Here is a 19,252-nt window from a genome sequence, read left to right on the forward strand (position 1 = left end):
ACAAACCCAGCCCTGGAATTACCTTTAAAAAAGAAGATTTACCCAGCTTTAAGGGAAGGGGCATAGACCCCTACTGCTTGATGATAAGGTTGACAATGTTACATTGAAGAAGGGTTTGTGGTGTCTGATAAAGGATTTGAATTGAGAACATGTAAAGAACTCAAAATTCAATAATAAGAAAACAAATTCAATAAAAAATGGGTAAAAGACTGAACAGACATTTGACTAAAGAATATATGTGGACAGTAAATCAGCATATGAAAAGATATGCAACATCATTAGTCATTAGGGAATACAAAACAAAACCACCTACTACACACCTAGTGTAATATCTCAAACAATAACAGTTTTAAAAAGTGACAATACCAGGGCTGGGGTTGTGGCTCAGTGGCAGAGCACTTGCCTAGCATGTGTGGAGCACTGGGTTTGATCCTCAGAACCACATAAACATGAACATAAAATACAGGCAAGCTATCCATCTACAACTACAAAAAAAAATTTTTTTTTTTTTAAATTGACAATACCAGTGTTGAGAACTCTCTTACCCAGCTACTGTGGGAAACGATTTGGCAGTTTCTTTGGACATTAAACATCCACATGACCCAGCCTCACAGTTCCAAGGTATTTTTCCAGGAAAAATGTAATCTGAACTAGAGAAAAATAGAGACAACCTAAATGTGCATCAGCAGGTGAATGGAAAAGGAAACTGTAATGTGGCCATACAGGGAAATGCAACTCAGCAATAAAGAAGAATTAACTGTAGACACCCACAACAACATGGGCTGCTCTCAAGATTATTAGGTGGAATGAAAGAAGACAAACAAGTGTACATCCGGTATTACTCAATTTCTACAAAAGGCTAGAAAAATGCAAACTAGCCTATAGGGATGGTCCATAGGACGGTGGTTGGAAGGAAAGGGAAGGATGGCAAAAAGGAACCAGAGAACTGTTGGGGTGACGGGTATGTTCAATATCTTGGTTGTGATATTTCACAGGTGTAGACATATGTCCACATTTATCTAATTGCATGTTTTTTTTCAAGGTAATGGGCCTTGTACATGCTGCGCAAGCACTATACCACTGAGCCCGTTTAGTTGCATACTTTAAATATGTGCAACTTACTGTGTCAATTATATCTCAATAGAAAGAAATGACCAATATGAGGATGGAAAAGAAAGCAGAGCCCAGGGGACGGGGTACATTGTGGGGGCCATCTTGGGAAATATCTCCTTCTCCCAGGGTTTGCCACACTAGGGTGCTGTGTGCTGAGCGCTTTACCGCAAGGTCATTGGGCCCACTCAACACTGAGAGGGAGGTAAAAGGTGGTTAAATTATTTATTATTGTTATTTTTAACTCTTATCATTGAGCCACAAAGTCTTGGGCCCTGGGAGGAAAGGGGGTTCCAGGGCTTGGGTGGCCGAGGCCTCCTTGAGGCCGATAGGAAGCAGAGGTTCCCACTAGAGAGTAACATGGAGAGGCCATGTGTGGTGGACCTCGGGGTGGAGGTCAAGGCTGAAGAGGCAGGGAGGGGCCAGTACCTCCTGCAGTCCCTCCTGCAGCTCGGATAGGGGGAGTCCTCCCTTCTCCTGCCCATATTTGTCCCTTTGGATAAGTAGAAGCCTGGCCTTCGTCCATTCTCTCTCCCTTTGGCAAGTACAACCCAGGTTTCAACTGGGAACTGCCAGAGGTCCACAAAGATCAACTGACACCCCTCTGCCCTCCCTGGCTTCCAGATGATCTGTGCCTGGTCAGCCTCCTGACCACAGTGATTGGTTTGGCAAATAGGTGACCCAGGATACATCAGCGTCAGCACTTAGCTCTAAATAACAGGAAAGAGATCCTCCTTGAGCTGGGGTGGCTCAGCCACTGGGTGCCAGGTAGGTGTCTCCGCCATCTGGAGAGATCCCGCTGAGGGTCAAATGAAACAGATGGCAGAGCAGAGAACAGGACAGGTGGGTTTCTGACATCACTCTCAAAGCCCATGGATCCAGCCAAGGACCGCCCTAGGACTTGGTGGTTTGGGGGGCCAATAAATCGCCTCCTCTTAGTGGGCTGCAGTTGTGTTTCTTTCTTTGCACCTGAAGCAATGCTCTGGGTTTTACCCCAGTGTTACTCCCTCCGGCCCCCAGACCCAGGGGCTTTCCGATACAGCCCCGGATGTTGGCCCACAACTGCCCTGCACCTGTGTCTGCGCCCGCCCTCCACACTAGGGAGGAAGTAGACACCAAGCCTTGATTCTGAGGCCGCAGAAGGGCTGCACTCTGCGTCCTTGGCTGACATGGACATGATAATCCAACCAAGGCTTCTGAGGGGAGCTGCGTCCAGGCCTGGAGTGGCCCTGCTGCTCTTGCTGCTGTTCATCTCAGGTGAGGTCCTCCCTCCCCCCGACGAGATCCTCTCTCTCTCCTTTTTTGTGGGGGTAGGGTGGTAAGAGATGAATTCCTGTGAAGGAGCCCATTGGGGGCTTTTTAGGCTGGGGTCAGGAACAGAAGCCATGGGCTGGGGATCCCCTACTGTGGGAGCTTGTGGGTCCCTCACTTGCCTCCCAGTGGAGAACCCAGGACCTGAGGGTGGGAGGGCACTGACAAGGGGAAGCTGAAGGGCAGGAAGAGCCCCTCAAACCAGAGCCAGAGAGGCTGTGTTTTGGAAGGCAGAGGAGGTGGTGGTGGGATCACCTACACAATGCTGTCCTAGGTAGGGCACAGGTATAATAGAAACAGGTGACATCAATCACATTGGATCCTAGGGCAGTTGGGGGGTTGTGTCAGGAGGGGTACCACACTGGAGTGAGCAGGGTCTGCTGGGATGGGGAGCAGAGGTGGAGCAGGGGAGGCTGAGCCCCACTCAGCACAGGCAGACCTGGGCTGGGCAGGTGTGGGTGGGGAGAGGAGGAGGGTGGTGGAGAGAGCACTTTGAGATGTCATACTCCCTCCACAGTGGGGAATAGGGGCAAGGGGCTTGTTCCTCACTGTAATTTGTGGAAATGAGACCAGAGAGCAACTGAACGTGCCCAGACAAAAAACTAGCCTGGGCGGCTTCCACAAGAGGGTGAGGGATACCAAGGACCGAGAGGCTTCCGGGGCTGCTGGGACTGTGGGAGTGCAGGGAACAGGACTAGCCCAGCGAGGTGAGGACAGGAGACTAAAGAAGGAAGTGGTCAGAGTTAAGTGCTGCGGAAAGGTCAAGACGAGACTATTAGGCACAGACTAGGTCTTGGTGTTCGGATGTGGTGGGAGACAGAGGCTTGCTTTTTTCCAAAATGTAAAACCTTCAATTTTTGTTTGTAATAGTAAAGCGTGAAAAATGACATCAAAATGAGTATCCTGGGGCTGGGGTTGTGGCTCAGTGGCAGAGCACTCGCCTAGCACATGCGAGGCCTTGGGTTCGGTCCTCAGCACCACATAAAAATAAAAAATAAAGGTATTGTGTCCAACTACAATTTAAAAATAAGAAGAAAAAATTTAAAAAAAAATGAGTATCCTTTACAAGGCATGTGACCTCCTGCACTCCTATCCCCACCCAGTGCCAATTTGTGGTTTCACACACTCACTCCCAGTGATGGAATATGGAATATGGAGCAATGGGTCACAAGCATGTAGGAGAGTTCAGTCCCTCCACGCATTTGCCAAGATGAAAGATTACCTGCTGTTTTATGCTCAGCCTTTCAGGGGCACATGCTGCTGTCTCCTTGCTTTTCCGATTGAGATTGGGCACTTTGTCATGTTTATTGATTTTATGGATTTCCTCTTTTGTGAAGGATCATTTTTCTGTCGGTTTGTTGATTTTTTTTTTTTTTTTTGGTACCAGGGATTGAACCCAAGGGCGCTTAACCACTGAGCCACACCCCTAGTCCCTTTTATTTTTTATTTTGAGATAGGGTCTCTTTCACTAAGTTGCTTAGGGCCTCGCTAAATTGCTGAGGCTGGCTTTGAACTTGTGATCCTCTTGTCTCAGCTCCTGAGTAGCTGGGATAACAGGTGTGTGACACCAAATCCAGCTAGACATGATGTCCTTTACCCCTAAAGCTGTCCGTTGGTATTTCCTAAAAATAAGGAATCTCCTTATATAATACAGTACAACAATCAAAATCAGAAAATTGACCTTGATAAAATACGATGACAACTATGGATCCTACTCAAGTTATACTGGTTGTCTCACCAATATTATTATTATTTTTAAAATTTTTTAGTTATACATGGGCACAATATCTTTATTTTGTTTATTTATTTTTATGTGGTGCTGAGGATCAAACCCAGGGTCTCACACGTGAGAGGCGAGGTGCTCTACTGCTGAGTCACAACCCCGGCCCCAATCTCACCAATATTATTTAGAGCAAAATAAAAATCTTTTTATTTTCTGGCGCAGGGACCCAATCTAGAATCCCACACTGCTTTCAGTTCTCACGGCTCCTTAGTCTCTACTCCAGAGCAGCCCTTTGCCTCTGCTTGCATGACAGGTAGCCTGTGCCTCATTTTGGGTTGTCGCTTCCTCTTGATTAGATTCCAACTCTGCATTTCTGACAAGAGTACCTCGGAAGGACGTTGTGTCCTGGGCGCACTGCAGCAGGACATGTGGTGCCTTCTGTCCCATTGCTGATGATCTCAGCCTCCATCGGGTTGTTCTCTAGTGTAAATTACTATTTTTTCCCTCTTTATAGTTAACGAGTAATTTGTCCCCAAGCACCCTGAGAATACGTGAACATTCCCATGCTCAATACACAAGAAAGTGAACAAAACCAAAACCCCTGAACTCTCACCCACTAGTTTTATTGTTCACTGATGAGTCTGGCCGAGAGAATTTACTGTGGTTGTTGTCAAATGGCAATTTTCTTTTTCCTCCCTCCCTCCCTCCCTCCCTCCCTTCTTTCCTCCCTTCCTCCCTCCCTTCCAGGGATTGAACTCAGGGGCACTTAATGCTGAGCCACATCCCCAGCCCTATTTTATATTTGATTTAGAGACAGGGTCTCACTGAGTTGCTTAGAACATCTCTAAGTTTTTGAGGCTGGCTTGAACTTCCAGTTTTCCTGCCTGGGATTATGCTTGGTGGATGGTGATTTTCTGATTCTCTAAGCCCTTCTACTTGTACTAGTTGGAAGTCTGTGGACTGAGATTTTGACTGTATTGTGTCTGCCTCTCAGGTACCTCTAGTCTGGGCTTAGCTATCCAAGGCTTTCAATGAAATTCTGCAATATTCACCAACGTCTCTGCTTTACCCACCCCCCCACTCTCTCTCCATTAGTTTCCTTTTTGTATTTTATTTTCAGCACACAAAAAGCATACATAAAAGAATAACAATGAGGGCTGGGGATGTGGCTCAAGCGGTAGCGCGCTCGCCTGGCATGCGCGCAGCCCTGGGTTCGATCCTCAGCACCACATACAAACGAAGATGTTGTGTCCGCCGAAAACTAAAAAATAAATATTAAAAAATTCTCTCTCTCTCTTAAAAAAAAAAAAAAAAAGAATAACAATGAAAATCCCCACCACACAGCTAACAAAGTACTCCGCCCACCTCTCCGGTGTTTTCGGTGGGAGCACATGGTCTTGTGAACCAGCACTCGATCTCTTGGCTCTTCATTTTCTAAAAGGCAATGACAGACTCACCATATCTATCTCCTTTCCGAATCCTACCTTCTCCAATATTTCTTTACATCTTTTAAAACTAGAAACGTGAAATTTGGGGGCTGGCACACTGGGTGTTTAACTCTTTCAATTTACTGATGGGAAAATTAAGGCCCAGCAAGATGAAATGGGTCACTCCTAGTCAAGCAGCAAGAGGAAAGAGCGAAAGGAGGATTCTGCTCTACTAGTAACTTACAAGATTAATCTGTAATTAGCGTCCTAGAATATTCACACGATCCTATGTGTACCAAGTCATCAGGTGCCTAATTACACACTGGCTAGCATTGCTTGCTGCTGCTTCATGTTTTGGTTTTTCTCAACTAGTCTTTAAGTTCCTTTTCATTAGGGCATATCTCTTAAATCTCTGCCTAGAGCTCAAAACTTAACATATGTGTAAGATTTGTACCAACAATGTGCCAGGTGCTGGACCAATCACTTTACATGCATTTTTTTGGGGGGGGTACTGGGAATTGAACCTAAGAGCACCATTAACCATTAAGCTATACCCCCAGCACTTCCGACACCCCCCCCCCCACCGCCAGACAGAATCTTGCTAAGTTGCTTAGGATCTTGCTGAATTGCTGAGGCTGGCCTGGAACTTGAATCCTCCTACCTCAGTCTCCCAAGTAGCTGGGATTACAGGTATGTGCCACTGTGCTGGGCCCATATTCATTTTTTTCATTTACTCTTCATAATAATTACTGATATTATTATAAATCTGCTATATATTAATATGTGCTATTTTTTCCCCTCCAACTAATGGGAAACAGAGGCTCTAAGATCTTCATCTTAGAATCTCCCAACATCGCACAGCAATCTGTGACACAGTTCAAACTCCAGACCTCTAGCTTTGAAGCCTGTGTTCTTCCCATTCAGCTAGGTTGCTTCTTCTTGAATATACCTGTTAGACAAGAGGTGCACTGTTTCGCACCACAGTGAAGAGCACAACTGATAGATGTTCTCACAGATTATGGTTCAGTTTGCAGGGCATCCCTGGGACAAAGGAAGTGTTTGTAGATGGAGAAATGCCACTCATATGTTTGTTATCAAAAATAGTCCTCTAGCCAGGTGTGGTTCCCTTGACAATAATCCCAGTGACTGGGGAGGCTGAGGCAGGATGATTATAAGTGCAAAGCCAGTCTCAGCAACTTAGTGAGGTTCTAAGCAACTCAGCGAGACCCTGTCTCTAAATAAAATACACACACACACACACACACACAAAAGGGCTACTGGGGATGTGGCTCAGTGGATGAGTGCCCCTGAGTTCAATTCCTAATAACAAAAGTAAAAACAAAAAAGTTTCCCAGTAGCAGAACTTTCGTCTCTTGGTCTCTATTATAACCCAAATGCCAAAAACAGAGTCTGGCACATGCGAAGCAGGCATCAGTATTTCCTGAGTGAATCTGCAGTTGCCTTGACTATTGCTTACTCATGACCCTTTGCTTATTTTCCTACTGAGGTTTACCTTTTCCTTACAGAACTGTAGTGGTCCTTGTATCTTCTGGTGTTTCCCACATGCTCACCCTAAGCTGAGCACCTAATACATGATCCTGGAGTTGTGTCCAGTGGGTGACTGTCCCTTTGCCTCTTAGGTGCCACAGAGGCCCGCCTGCCCTCGCTGTCCCAGCCTCAGCCTTCTGTGCTGAGTGGGCAAGGCAACCCGCAGATCTTGTGTGTGGTGCAGGACGTTCCCATTGCGGCCCACGTCTTGTCCTGGTACCAGCAGCTGCAGGGCCATGGTCCCACCTTCCTACTGAGTCAGCGACAAGGGGCTCCCCCGACCTACGGCTTGGGTGTGAATCCCCGCTTCCTGGCAGAAATGGATCTGGCCCAGAATACTGCACGCCTCACCGTGGGCAATGCCAGCCCTGCTGACGAGGGCATCTACTACTGTGCCATGTGGTTCTCAGGCCTGTATCTCTTTGGAGAGGGGACGCGTCTGTTCTATCAGGGTGAGTCCCAGAGCCCTGGATCCCCTAGTGTGTAGGGCTACAGTAGGGTAGCAGGGGCCTTGGGAAGAAAGCCACAGAACCGTCTGGGGGGACCCTTGGCTGCAGGGGTGGAGGGAAGGTGAGAAGGACTGCGGAGAGTGGACTGCTGCTGAGGGAGATGGACACACACCGCAACCCCCGACCTCTGGGTGGGGGGGAAAGGCGACTGGAGAGCAGTAGTCATCCCTCCCCTGCCCTGCAGCAGGGTTGCTGGAGGCCCAGGAGGGAAGGTGCATGTGGCAGAGACCAGCTCTGAGCTCATATTCTGCTGCACAGGGTGGAGGCTGGCTGTGGGGACCAAGCAGATCCCAGGAAAGGAAGGCAGTTGCCGGGAGCTGGGAGGAAGGCTGGGGAAAGCAGAAAGGAAGGAGGGACTCTCCAGGCCCCAGGAAGGAAGGGCGTGCAGGGCCGTGGTCTGAAGGAGGCTGGTGGCGTTAGGGGACACCCTCTGTCACTCCCCACAGCGGAGGTGCAGGCTCCTGCTCTCCCACCACCAGTGCTGAGCCTGTTCATCCCAGCCTCCGGTCCTCCCTCTGTCGCACTGTGTGTGGCCTTAGGACAGCACCCAGCCCCTCTGAGGATCTCCTGGGTACTGAGAGGCCAACACCGGGAGGAGGACGAGTTCACAGGGAGGCCTGGGGGACCCCTGGTCAGCTGGCTGCAACTGCCTCGGGAGGCTGCAGGGACGACCGTGAGCTGCCAAGGCCTGCACCAGAGCGGGGCCATCGAGGCCGCACTGTACTTGCCTGGCGGCCCAGGTGAGTAGGGGGCCAGGGGCTGTGCGCATCTGCCTCCCCCAGCCTCTCAGGCCCCGTACACCCTAAACCTGCTGTATTCCATCTTCCTTTGTGAATCTCCATCTTAGGAACATCACAGAGACCCCAAATACACACGGACCAGACAGGCCCTACTGTGTGTGACAAAGCACGTCCTGCTTGGCCCTGCCTAAAGGACCTGGCCTTTGAGGCCTCTTCAATGAAATTGGGGACAGTTGCCTATGAGGACAGTTGTCACTAGCTGCTATCCCTCCAGAACTCTGTCCTCTGGTGGTGAATGCCTATTTCAAGTTATTTGAAGGCTGTGTGTTCTGTTGCAGGGTGCAAAGAGCTGGACCCGAACTGGAATGAGACTCATGAGAGCAGTGGAGACATCCCTCTTGGTATGGACCCCTAGAGGCTGACCTGACCCCTAGAGGCTGACCTGTGGTGAAGTCAGGCTTTTTGACTTCCACCTACCATGTCAAATACGTTCACTCAGTTGGCAGAGGACTGAGTGTTTCCCAGGGCAAACATCCTGTGAGGGAGTCTGGAAGCCCCAGTCAGACGCTGAGCCAAGGTTACAGTGCAGAAAAGATGTGCTGAGAGTCCTGTTAGGACCACAGCATCTGGGCAGGGACGGGGAAGGGGAGAAGCCTCCTGCCAGAGGGAGCTGGAGCCGAGCCCTGAAGTGAGACAGCTAGGGAAGAGCACCTGGGCTCCTCCAGATCCTTTCCCCACCTGCCTGGCCCCCTGGGTGAGTCCTTCACCTTCTCTGGGCCTCAGATGCACCCACTGCCCCCCACACGCAGTACTGAGGCTTCCGAGTGGCCAAAAAGTGACCACTTGACTTGGCAGAATGGAAGCCTTGCTGTTCCATCTGTGAAAAGGGAAATGCAGGCATCCCTACGTATCTGCAGGGGTGGGATATTCTAGAACAAAACCCCGGCAGATACCAACATCCACAGACATGTAAGTCCCTTATAGAAAAAGGGTGGCATTCGTATATAACCTATACTTCTGTATACTTGAAACCACCTCCAGATTACTTATACTAAATACAGTGTAAATATTATGCAAATAGTTGCTATACTGAATTGTTTAGAGAATAATGACGGAAAAAAATAGTAGAGGTGTTCAGTACAGTCACAACCCCCTGTGCCACCCCAGAGGATTTTCACTCCTTAGACGCAGAACCCAAGAACACAGGGGGCAGGAATATAAACACTTCCAAGGATGAAAGGAGCCAGAGAGAAAGCTCTCTGGAAGGCACCAGGGCAGGGACAGTGAGGACGCACTTCAGAGGCTTGGCAGCCCCTCCCTCCCTCTGTCTCCACAGCAGAGCTGGAGCACACGCTGGCTGCCGTCACCTACTGCTACCTGGGGCTGCTGGGTGCCACTCCCCTTTATGGCCTGATCCTGGTGGCTCTCTGGAGGAATCGCTGCTGCCTGGGCCACCTGCAGGTGTCTCCCACCCAGGAGGCTCCAGCAGACGCTGGGGATTCCAGGCCTCAGGAAGGCAGGGGGCACAGTCCTGCCAGGGCCCTGGAGGATGAAGCACCAAGCCCCAGCGACCTGCAAGACCTCACGGAGGCTGCCTGCGCTCCAGCCTCCACCAGCATTCAGCCAGCTTCCTCCTAGTCCCCGCCCCTCCTTACTCCTCTGCTCCCTCTTTCCTCCTCCCGGTTGCCCAAGTTTCTCCACAAATAGAGTCTCTGAGCAAACATGGCTGTGCTGTGCTGTGTTGGGCAAGGGAGGTGGGATCCAGACCAGGGCAGTAGTACTTGGGGAGGACAGTCCAAGGAGTCTCAGGACCCAGACCCCACGGCCCCTGGACCCTGATAGGTGGCTGGGGTCTCCCTTTGGTCATTCAAGTGCAAAGGTGTCCAGTTGGTCAGAGGTGAAGTTTTTGGACACTGGCAGCTGGAATAGGCCCCACCCCCTCATCAAGTGAGAGTCACATGGCCTAAGTCCCCACCAGGCTTTTGGCTAAAGCCCTTTTAAATTGTAACCCCCTTTGAGGACAAATGCCAAATGCATCCTGGAGCTCCAAGCCTGGATTCAGCCACTTCCTAAGTTCCACTGAAGCAGGAAAGCCTCTCGAAGCCACTCAGGGCCTCTGTGACCAGACTCCACACATCAGCTGATGGCTGCCCAAGGCCCTAGACAAGAGTGTATCTAGGACTCAGAAGTTCCCAAAATCTCATTCTCTACTCTTCAACGCTTCACCTTCCCCTGGCCTCAACTTCATGCCCTGACCCACCAACTCCTAAGTGACAGCTGCCTATATGGGTGGGAGGAGTTCTGAGGAGCCCAGGTCCCAGGTCAACACTTCTTCTCTCCCTGCATAGCCCACCAATTGAATCTTGAATCACCATATGGACATAACTACTTCAAAACTTCCTGCCACCAGGCGCATTCCTTAAGCTAGTAACTTTTTTTTTTTTTTAATGCTGGGGATTGAACACAGGGCTTTGTGCATGTGAGGCAAGCACTCTACCAGCTAAATCCCCAGCAATTTTTTTTCCTTTTTGATGTTACTAGGGATTGAACCCAAGTGTGCTAACCACTGAGTGACATCCTCAGCCCTTTTTGAGACAGGATTTTGCTAAATTACTGAGGCTGGCTTTGAACTGGAGATCCTCCAGAGTCCCTGGGATTACAAGTGTGTGCCATTAAGCCCCCTCCACCGCCCTGCCCTCCAGCAAAGTAACAGGATTTATCAGAGTAATAGAGAGAGAGCAATGCTTCTAAAGGGGAAGGGGGGCCCAAGAGAGGGATCCCTAAGCTTTTAACACCCAGATGCAAATCAGCTTTGCTGAGAGTGGAATAGAAGGAAATGCTCAGGAAGGGCATCCAGGGAAGGCCAAGGACACAGGGCGGGGCTTTGGGTAGGGACAGGACTGAGCAGAAGGGGCTGTCAGTGGCAGAGCTGAGCGCAGGCACCACTTGCAGGACCAGCCATCTATGTGAAGCACCTCAAGGAGAGGTTCCAGGGCTGTGCCCCAGGACAAGGCCTTAATCACGTCATGGGAATGGGTAATTTTGCACTCATCATCCTGAAAACTCCAGATGTGACTCCTCAGCCCTGTCCTGGCATAGAGAGAACAGGAACAGAGGTCCCTTCTCTTCGAACATCTTGCAGTGCTACTCTGGTGGGCCCTCAGCTGTGACCTGAGGACCTCACTGGCAATTCAGTCATTGCTGACACCTCTGAACACTTGAAGATTTCTCCCAGTCACCACAGAGAAGATTTAACAAGTACAAACCTGCAAACTCTTTATTAAATTCTCCCGTTTCATCTGTACAGAAAAAAATGCACACTATGTTCAGAATCTCAGTAACATCTCAAAATTACACAGCATGAACATGTAAAAACAAGGAACTGCCGGGATTCTATACATAGAAAGGAAACCCATTTACAAAAGAGGCTTGTTAATCGTACTTTTCTTTCGAGAGAGAGAGGAAAAAAAAAAAAAAAAAAAAAAAAAAGGTCAAGAGGCCTAAGATTTCACACAGGACTGCCGTGCAGCCTGTCCTGCCAGCACTGAGCTGGGGGCTTTGAGCTGGAGGCAGCCACTTGGGAAGCTTGCTGCCCAGTGCACTAGTGTGATCTGGGCACCTGTTCTAACCACCTGTTGCCCGGCAGAGGGAGGTCCAGATGTCAGCTCTACGCTGCGGGGAAGGCAAACTCAACACAGGCACTATCCACACCACTTCCTTGTTGGGAAGATCTCTCCACTGTGCAGGGCCTAGTGTCCCCTGGGTTGCAGGGGAGAAGAGGGAAGAGGAGACCCCCATCAGGACCTCATTACCACCAATCTGCTGACTGATCCATCTTTGTGCTCCAGGTAACAAAACAGTCCCTAGGTCCCCACATCAGACTCACTGGATGGCTTGGGAAGAATGTGAGCCTGAAGTGTAGTCTGGGTTTAAGATTCACATGTTGTATGAGGTCTGGGTAGGAAGGGGGACTCGTCTTCAAACTTGACTGCCCTTACAGGTAGCCTGGTCCTCTCTGGTGGAGGGACAAAGAGGGAGTGTAGTTATGGATGGCAAATCAAACACAAATGGAGAGGGGGAAGGCCAGGCACAAGATCCTGTCCAAGTCCCGTTGGGAATCAAAGCCAAGAGATGGAGCGGTGACAGGAGATAAGTAACGTGAATCCCCAACAGAACTAAGGACACTAGGGCGCTGTACATTGTAAAATTACTTCAGTGTGCTCAAATAGTGAGCAATCGAAGGGCATGGAGTTGAGTTTTGTAAAACTCCTAAGAAGCTAAAGTATAAGTTAACATTTCAAAATACACAAAATTAAAAAGCCACATTCTTCTTTTGATTCTATGATCACAATTTGGGGTATTGGTGCCAGGCTGGAATGGATGACTTCTGAGGGCTTCAATCCAGCTAGCTTTTCTCATCCTCTTACTGAGATACTGAGATCCATCACATGTGGAGAAGGCTTGTTTTGTGATGGGGCAGGGGAAGGTCTTATCTCGGAGGGACTTAAGACCAGCTAGCAAAGGAGACCCAGGAAGTGCCCCCATGACTCACACTAGGGAGATCGTTTGGACAGAAGTGGTATTATTATCCTGAAGGTGGAGAGGATGGGCATAGTTCCAGAAGTCACAATGACATACAAGAGTGAATATTCTCTTGTGAAGGTTGAGGGACATTAGCCACATAATTTCCTTACCAATCTAATAAAATATAAATGTCAGCATCCTTGCCGTTGGATTCTTCTATCAGTTGACCCCAGGAAGCAGGAAGACATGGAATTTTAATCTCTTTCTGCCACATCTCCTAGGAAAGCAGTCTCTTCCCCATGTCCTCCAGCCTGCTGGGCCACACAGGAGAGTAAGCCCAAGATGAGACCACCAGGGTGCTGCAGCGAGTTCCCAGCAGCACCAGCTCATAAACACTAGCTCCTCCACAGCCCTCGAGTCCCCTAGCTTCTAAGGACACACTAGCACTGGCTCAGACAAATCAACTGGATCCACAGAACCGGGGCTAGAGCAGGGAACCAGAGGGTCTCCTGGGAGTGTAGGGAATGAGGGCTTCCCCCAGAGGGCATCCAAGCCTTTGGTATGGCTCCCCTGTCAGTGCTCCCTGCCAGCAGACCAGCCTTGGGACAGCAGCAACAGCAGAAAAGTCCAGGGACACACCAAGATAAAGAAGTATCCCAGGCATGGAGCTCTCCTTCTGTGGGAGAAAGTCTTAGAAGGTGCAGATCTTGTTTGGCATTCTGTCCAGATCTCTGATCTCCCGACCACAGTGCCTCTAGCCCAGGAACCTGGGTCCTGGAGACTCAAGAGGACTGGAACACTGTGTCCAAGTGTGAGATGCTGGTGAGACCTGGCTGCTGTAATTTGTCAAGCTCCTGAAGCCTTGTCCCAAACATTCTGCTTTTTACATGCTTGTTTGTGGGCTCTATATCAGAAGAGAGAAAGGCCAGAGTTCATTGCCGGCTCCTGTAGGTCCTCTTCTTGACTAGCTTCAACTACCTGATTCATACCCATGATGCACCCCGGGGTGTCTTACAACTTGCTGTTAGGCCAAATGAAGTGCAGAGTGGGTGAGTAGGCTGCCAATGCAGATGGCATTGGGTTCCCTGGGCTTAGAAAGACTTACTCAAGACTGGGTATGGGACTCTCAAGAGGCAGGCACAGAAAACCACTCCAAGGAGGATGGTGAAGACTCCCTTGAAACAAGCAGCCGAAGACACCAGCAGAGTTACTCTTTCTCTCTCTTTTTTAACACTACTGGGGATTGAACTCAGGGACTCAAACAGGCTAGGTAAGTGCTCCATCACTGAGCTACACTGCAGCCCTTTCCATTTTCGAGATGGGGTCTTGATAAGCTGCTCCAGCTAGCTCCCTGAACTTGTGATCCTCCCACCTCAGCCTTCTAGTAGATGGGATTATGGGCATTTACCACCATGCCTGGCCTTATTCTGAACAGTTCTAAAAATAACAAACATTTAAAGAACCAAACTCATCAGACCTCCAAATCTGCTGCAGACAATTAATGGGATTTTCTGTCAGTTCACAAAGAATATTGAGATGCACTAGAACCACAAGGATGTTTTCCATATATTGGGAAGGAAGCTGCAGGTATGGGAATGATACTCCCCACCCCAGTCTAATGGTGAATACTAATCCCTGTCCTGCAAACCACGCTGACGTGCACTGGAGACCTGCGTTCCCATGGGATGGTCCCAGTTCTGGATATCAAGCCCCAGTTCCTAGAGAGGGAGGGACCCTCTGACCAACTCAGCTTTGTTGGCAGCATGTAGGGGTGGCAGCTGCTTACATTGTAGGTGTCGCAAGAATCACGAGACTGAAGACTCCCAGGAGAGCTGCTGAGAATCAGAAGACCCTAAGAGGAGGACTGAGGGACTGGACAAAGCAGCTCAGCAGCCTCCCTGAAGATTTGTATTACTCTAAGCAGGGAACTTACAGCAACTTCTGGAACCCACTCCCTCCAGGAAAGACAGCAAACAGGAAAAAAAAAAAGGATAAAAACCACAGTATTCCAATGTTATGTCAGTCAGTTAGACAAGGAGTAATCTGGATCGACTGATCCACAACTGACACGGCTTGCACTGAACACACTCCAGGGAAGACAATGTCACTCAGGTACCGTGGCACTCAACAGTGTGAAGGAGAGGCAGGAAGAGGAAGGGCAATGCCAGGGGGCCTCGGTCTATGTGGACAGTTTTAGGCACGTGATTTATAATACTTTGTGGACGTCTAACAGGTTAATAAAATATATATTATATAAATATATCTCCTACTGTACATGCTGCCCTCCTACACAGCCACAGTGACGCCAGGCCCCAAGCTCAATCAAAGGAGAGCCTGGCCGAACCTCGACGCCTGGGCTCCTCCTCCTCTGCCCCACACCTGCATCTCCACGCTGGAGCAACAAGGGAGAACAGCCAGCAGTGTTGTTCCCATAAAGCTTCAGAAAGCTGATGAATCACCAAAAGACCACATTTAGCCAGTGCCTACTATAGCGGGAACACACAGCAAATGGACAGAAAAAAGAACAGAGAAAATCTCCATCTTTTAATGTAATCACTTTCCACACCCCTTCACGCAGAGGCATGGAGGAGCTTGTCTGGGAAATTCACCTGGAGCGTGCAGAAAGGTCAGGCTGGATGGTCAGTCACATCCTGAGGCCTTGCTAAATCTTTATAGGTCATTGTCTCTGACCTGTATTGTAGCCTGAAAAATAAAGCCAAGTGAGTCAGACCTCTGTTCTTCCTTCCTGCTCTGCTGCCTACCCCAGTATACCCCTCTCCTCAGTCACTGTCTCCTGGAGAAGAAGAGAACTTCTGAAGTGACCGTACCCTCGGCAGGGCCAACATAGACGTGATAGTCCACACCATCCTGGAGAAGAAAGATGATGGGGTCCTGCTGTGTAGACTCAGAATCCAGCCTCCCAGTGCAGATCAGTGGACTGTCCTGCTTCACGGACCTCTGACCCAGAAGAGCCAGGCTGCCCTTCCCAAGGCTCATGGCTGACTGCACCGGGTGAGGAGATCACAGAAACACCCTAGCTGTGGGACTTGACTAGTTGCAATTCATTTTGGGCGGGAGCTGGAAGGTATCACTGCTTCAACAGAAACCACAGGCCCCACAGAGGCTGGTTAGTGGTTTTCCAGTCCCTGGTGAAGTCTTTGCCCTGATCCAGCCCAAAGGTGCTTCTGGGAGATGAGCCAGACTCTCAGTGATGGCGTGCTGGGGTATGCATCCCCTCCTAGTCCTGCCTTTGTCTGACACAGTTACAGGGAAGAAATAACCCTGTGGCCCAAGTCAAAACTGGAGGAGGACATGTGTTACTATGTACATTTTTTTCTTTCTTTAAAAATTTCTCCCCCCCCCCTTTTTTTGGGTGGTTTTTAAAAAAAAAGTGTTTTGAGTTGCAGGTCAGGTGAGTCGGTTCTGGAAGTGTCGGTAGTCCTGTTGGTACAGAGATATGTCTACAGGCAGGTAAACCCAAGTATGCCAACAATGGCAACCACCAAAGCGGCCAGTTGCTGATGCTGCAGACAGCGGCGGAGGAGAATACCGTGGACGTAGCCAGGTCTGGACGGGACAATGCAGTGGGCACCTGCTGCTGCTCTATCGTGGGTGATGGTGCCACCTCTTAGAAGGGCGAGGTGAGGGTACACTATACAGGAGGCTGTACAGATTGGGCACTGGGCAGGTAGTTCCTTTGGTGGTCAAGGAGGCTCTACCTGTCCTTGAGCTCTCGTGTCACTCGCTTGGTGATCCGTCCACACATCAGGCCAATCAGGAACAATATACAGATGCTCCCACTGATTACAGAGAGGATGTAGTTCTTCGATGGGGATGTCATCACTTGCATGGCGAGATCAGAGAAGCCGTCTGCTGGGGCCACCTGGAAGGAGATAAGAGCGTGACCCTAGAGGCAGAGCTGGATGGCTATGGTGCTAAGTCTAACTTGCTCCCACAATTCCTAGTTTAATTTATGTCTTTTCTTTTAGGGAAGGAGAGAAAAATCAACACATAGATAGAACTTTTTTCCCTTATCATAGAACTACATATGTCCACTGCACAAAATTCAGACACATAAAGTTACAAAGAGAGGAGATCACTCTCAATTTCTCCATAGTGACCTCCACTGCTGGTACATTAACAGCCAGCCTCTTGCACTGTGGACTCGTCCATGTCAGTCTGGGCAAGAGCTCTGTGTATTTTACCAGCAAATCTCATAGCTCCTATATTACAAATGAAAGCCCAGCGGCTCAGGGTTAGATGTGACTTGCACAAAGCTATGGATTCTTATATATTTTGATTTCTACTCTTCATTATGTTGCTCCCGTATTGAAAACAAAGACAAAACTTGAGATTTTGTTATATGCTATTTCTCTATATTGACTTTACTCACCATTAGAAAACAAGCATCGCCCACATCAAAAACAAGATACAACAACACGATGACATCATGTATTCACCAAGCACCAGTCATGGGCACCCTTTTTTAGTACTAAGGATTGAACCCAGGGGCACTCTACCACTGAGCTACAGCCCCAGCCCTTTTGAGACAGGGTCTCATTAAGTTGCCAAGGCTGGCCTCAGACTTGCGATCCTCCTGCCTCAGCCTCCAGAGTCAAGGGATTACAGGTGTGCACCTGGCTTCACTACTATTGACCCTCCATTTCCACTGTTTTCACCAATGCACTCTATGATAGCCTGCTACAACACAATCAGGACCAGAAGGTTCTCCGTGTGTACATGTAGATGTTCTCTGAGTCTCAACCTGGCTCTCTGTGCTGCTCCTATGTTCACCTCGTGTACACAGAACAGAGCAGGGAGGCATGGGATTTATGAGATTTGAGCACCCACATTTGCTAAACATGCAGTGAGTCACTCTGAGGCAATGTGAAGTAGCTCAAAGGAGCAGAAGCTAGTGAGGGAAGAATGGACCGAATGGTGGGTGCTCTAACTGAGGGCTTCACAATGACTTTTTTCCCTTGGGAGGAATGAAAGGAAGATAGACTGCTGTGACAAACATGATCCCACCTGGGCATTTCCCTTCCGACTAGGTATGCAGGCTTTCTTTGCGGGTTCACTCCTGCCATGTTACCCTTGACCTTTTTTTTGAGACCAGGGTCCTACTACATAGCCCAGGCTGGCTTCAAATTCCTGGGCTCAAGGGATCCTGCTGCCTCAGGCTTCTGAGCATCTGGACTACAGGGGTGTACCACTGCATCCAGCTTATTCAACCTTGACCTTTAAGCAGATGGGTGACCAAGGGAAACTGGTCAAGAAGGAGAGGAGATCCTGTGGTCACTGTCTCAACCTAAGGTCACTAGGAAAGTTTACTCCAGTGTGGGTCAATATAAAAGCATGGATTGAGAAACCTGAGGCAGTTTGGACAAGTCATAATCTCTGAAGTCAGTATCCTCCACCATAAAGTGATAAAATAATCATTCTACTTACCTTGTTGGAATCTGACGTTCATATGAAGTAACAGCCATCAAAACATTTTGTAAATTATAAAGCAACATATATGTGAGAAACACTTTTACTCTTCTTACTGAGCTGTACTTCTGGAGGGAGCTCTCTTCTCTTCCAGATCCCCCTACTGGGGTACCCTATTCATCCCAAAGCCTCTCTCCATCTAATCCTTCTGTGTTCCAGGCCAGCTGAGCCCTGGTCTCACATAATACTTTCTTCCAAAGGAATAAGATGGCTTTGGGTTCATGAGCAGTCAAGAAGTTTTAAAGGCTCACTCAAATATACCTACTGCTAGTCTTCCAGCAAGGACAAGACCACCAGGGAAATACCTCAGAGTGTCTGGAAATGGACAGAAGAGATGGTCACTCTGGAACTCCACTAGGTCTTTACCTTTGCAGCATAACTCCACATTTCAATCCGGTCATTGAGGCGCTTTTTGCACTCAGGCTGTAATCTCACCCGCTTATCCTCTAGGGCCTCCATTAGGCAGGACATTTCTGTGAGCGAAAACAGGTAAGAAAAGTCTGCAATTACACAGAACAGAAACATTTCTATAAAGCCAGGGGATGGATATCCAACCATCAGAGAATTTAGATCTTCAGGTTTAATAAAGTCAAATCCATTCTAGGAAACTTGACCCAAGATCCAGCATGGCGAGGATGGGATGTAACTTGCAGGGTGGCTGTCCAGAATCTCTCTTAAGATCACTCCAATTTTTACTGGGTATTCCTGGTTTAGAAACAAACATACACCTGCCCAGGTTCCAGCCTTACACAGAACCTGCCTACTGTGCCCACAGTGGCCCTTGGGGAAGCCTTGTTTGGGTAAGAGAAGGGGAAGAGGACCATGATGATGGCTTAACTTTTGCTTCTGTGATAAATTACTCAACACCCC

At 49.0% G+C, this 19,252-nt stretch overlaps 2 protein-coding genes across 3 annotated transcripts in view; one reads left to right on the forward strand and one right to left on the reverse strand.

Annotated features, from left to right (window-relative positions):
• Positions 1 to 2,140: 2,140 nt before the first annotated feature.
• Positions 2,141 to 10,078, forward strand: LOC124086578 (immunoglobulin alpha-2 heavy chain-like). Of its 2 annotated transcripts, none has more exons than XM_046434934.2 (5): positions 2,141 to 2,367; positions 7,212 to 7,571; positions 8,075 to 8,368; positions 8,707 to 8,769; positions 9,705 to 10,078. In XM_046434934.2, exons 1-5 carry the CDS (start codon positions 2,280 to 2,282, stop codon positions 10,004 to 10,006), a joined length of 1,107 nt encoding a protein of 368 aa, XP_046290890.1. In that variant the 5' UTR covers positions 2,141 to 2,279; the 3' UTR covers positions 10,007 to 10,078. The 2 variants fall into 2 exon arrangements, with proteins under 2 accessions (XP_046290890.1, XP_046290891.1); XM_046434935.2 differs by having other exon boundaries at positions 9,708 to 10,078.
• Positions 10,079 to 11,618: 1,540 nt separating this feature from the next.
• The window catches only part of Glg1 (golgi glycoprotein 1), a 120,937-nt gene continuing 113,303 nt past the window's right edge, over positions 11,619 to 19,252 (reverse strand). The window contains exons 25-27 of the mRNA XM_046435081.1: positions 18,749 to 18,855; positions 16,612 to 16,775; positions 11,619 to 15,595 (exon numbers count right to left, since the gene is read on the reverse strand). Coding sequence (XP_046291037.1) covers positions 15,520 to 15,595; positions 16,612 to 16,775; positions 18,749 to 18,855 — 347 coding nt within the window. The 3' untranslated portion in view covers positions 11,619 to 15,519. The remainder of the gene's footprint in view (positions 15,596 to 16,611; positions 16,776 to 18,748; positions 18,856 to 19,252) is intronic.

The sequence above is a fragment of the Marmota monax genome, unplaced genomic scaffold, assembly GCF_021218885.2.
Source record: "Marmota monax isolate L192 unplaced genomic scaffold, Marmota_monax_Labrador192_F-V1.1 WCK01_AAM20220418_F8-fsc00024, whole genome shotgun sequence".
Lineage (NCBI taxonomy): Eukaryota > Metazoa > Chordata > Mammalia > Rodentia > Sciuridae > Marmota > Marmota monax.

What these genes read in the sequence shown, in the direction of transcription:
- LOC124086578 (XM_046434934.2), top strand. Translation starts at nt 2,280, where the DNA reads ATGGACATGATAATCCAACCAAGGCTTCTGAGGGGAGCTGCGTCCAGG. An exon ending in CTTGCTGCTGTTCATCTCAG is followed by an intron (nt 2,368 to 7,211) that starts GTGAGGTCCTCC and finishes TTTGCCTCTTAG; the next exon opens with GTGCCACAGAGGCCCGCCTG. An exon ending in GTACTTGCCTGGCGGCCCAG is followed by an intron (nt 8,369 to 8,706) that starts GTGAGTAGGGGG and finishes GTTCTGTTGCAG; the next exon opens with GGTGCAAAGAGCTGGACCCG.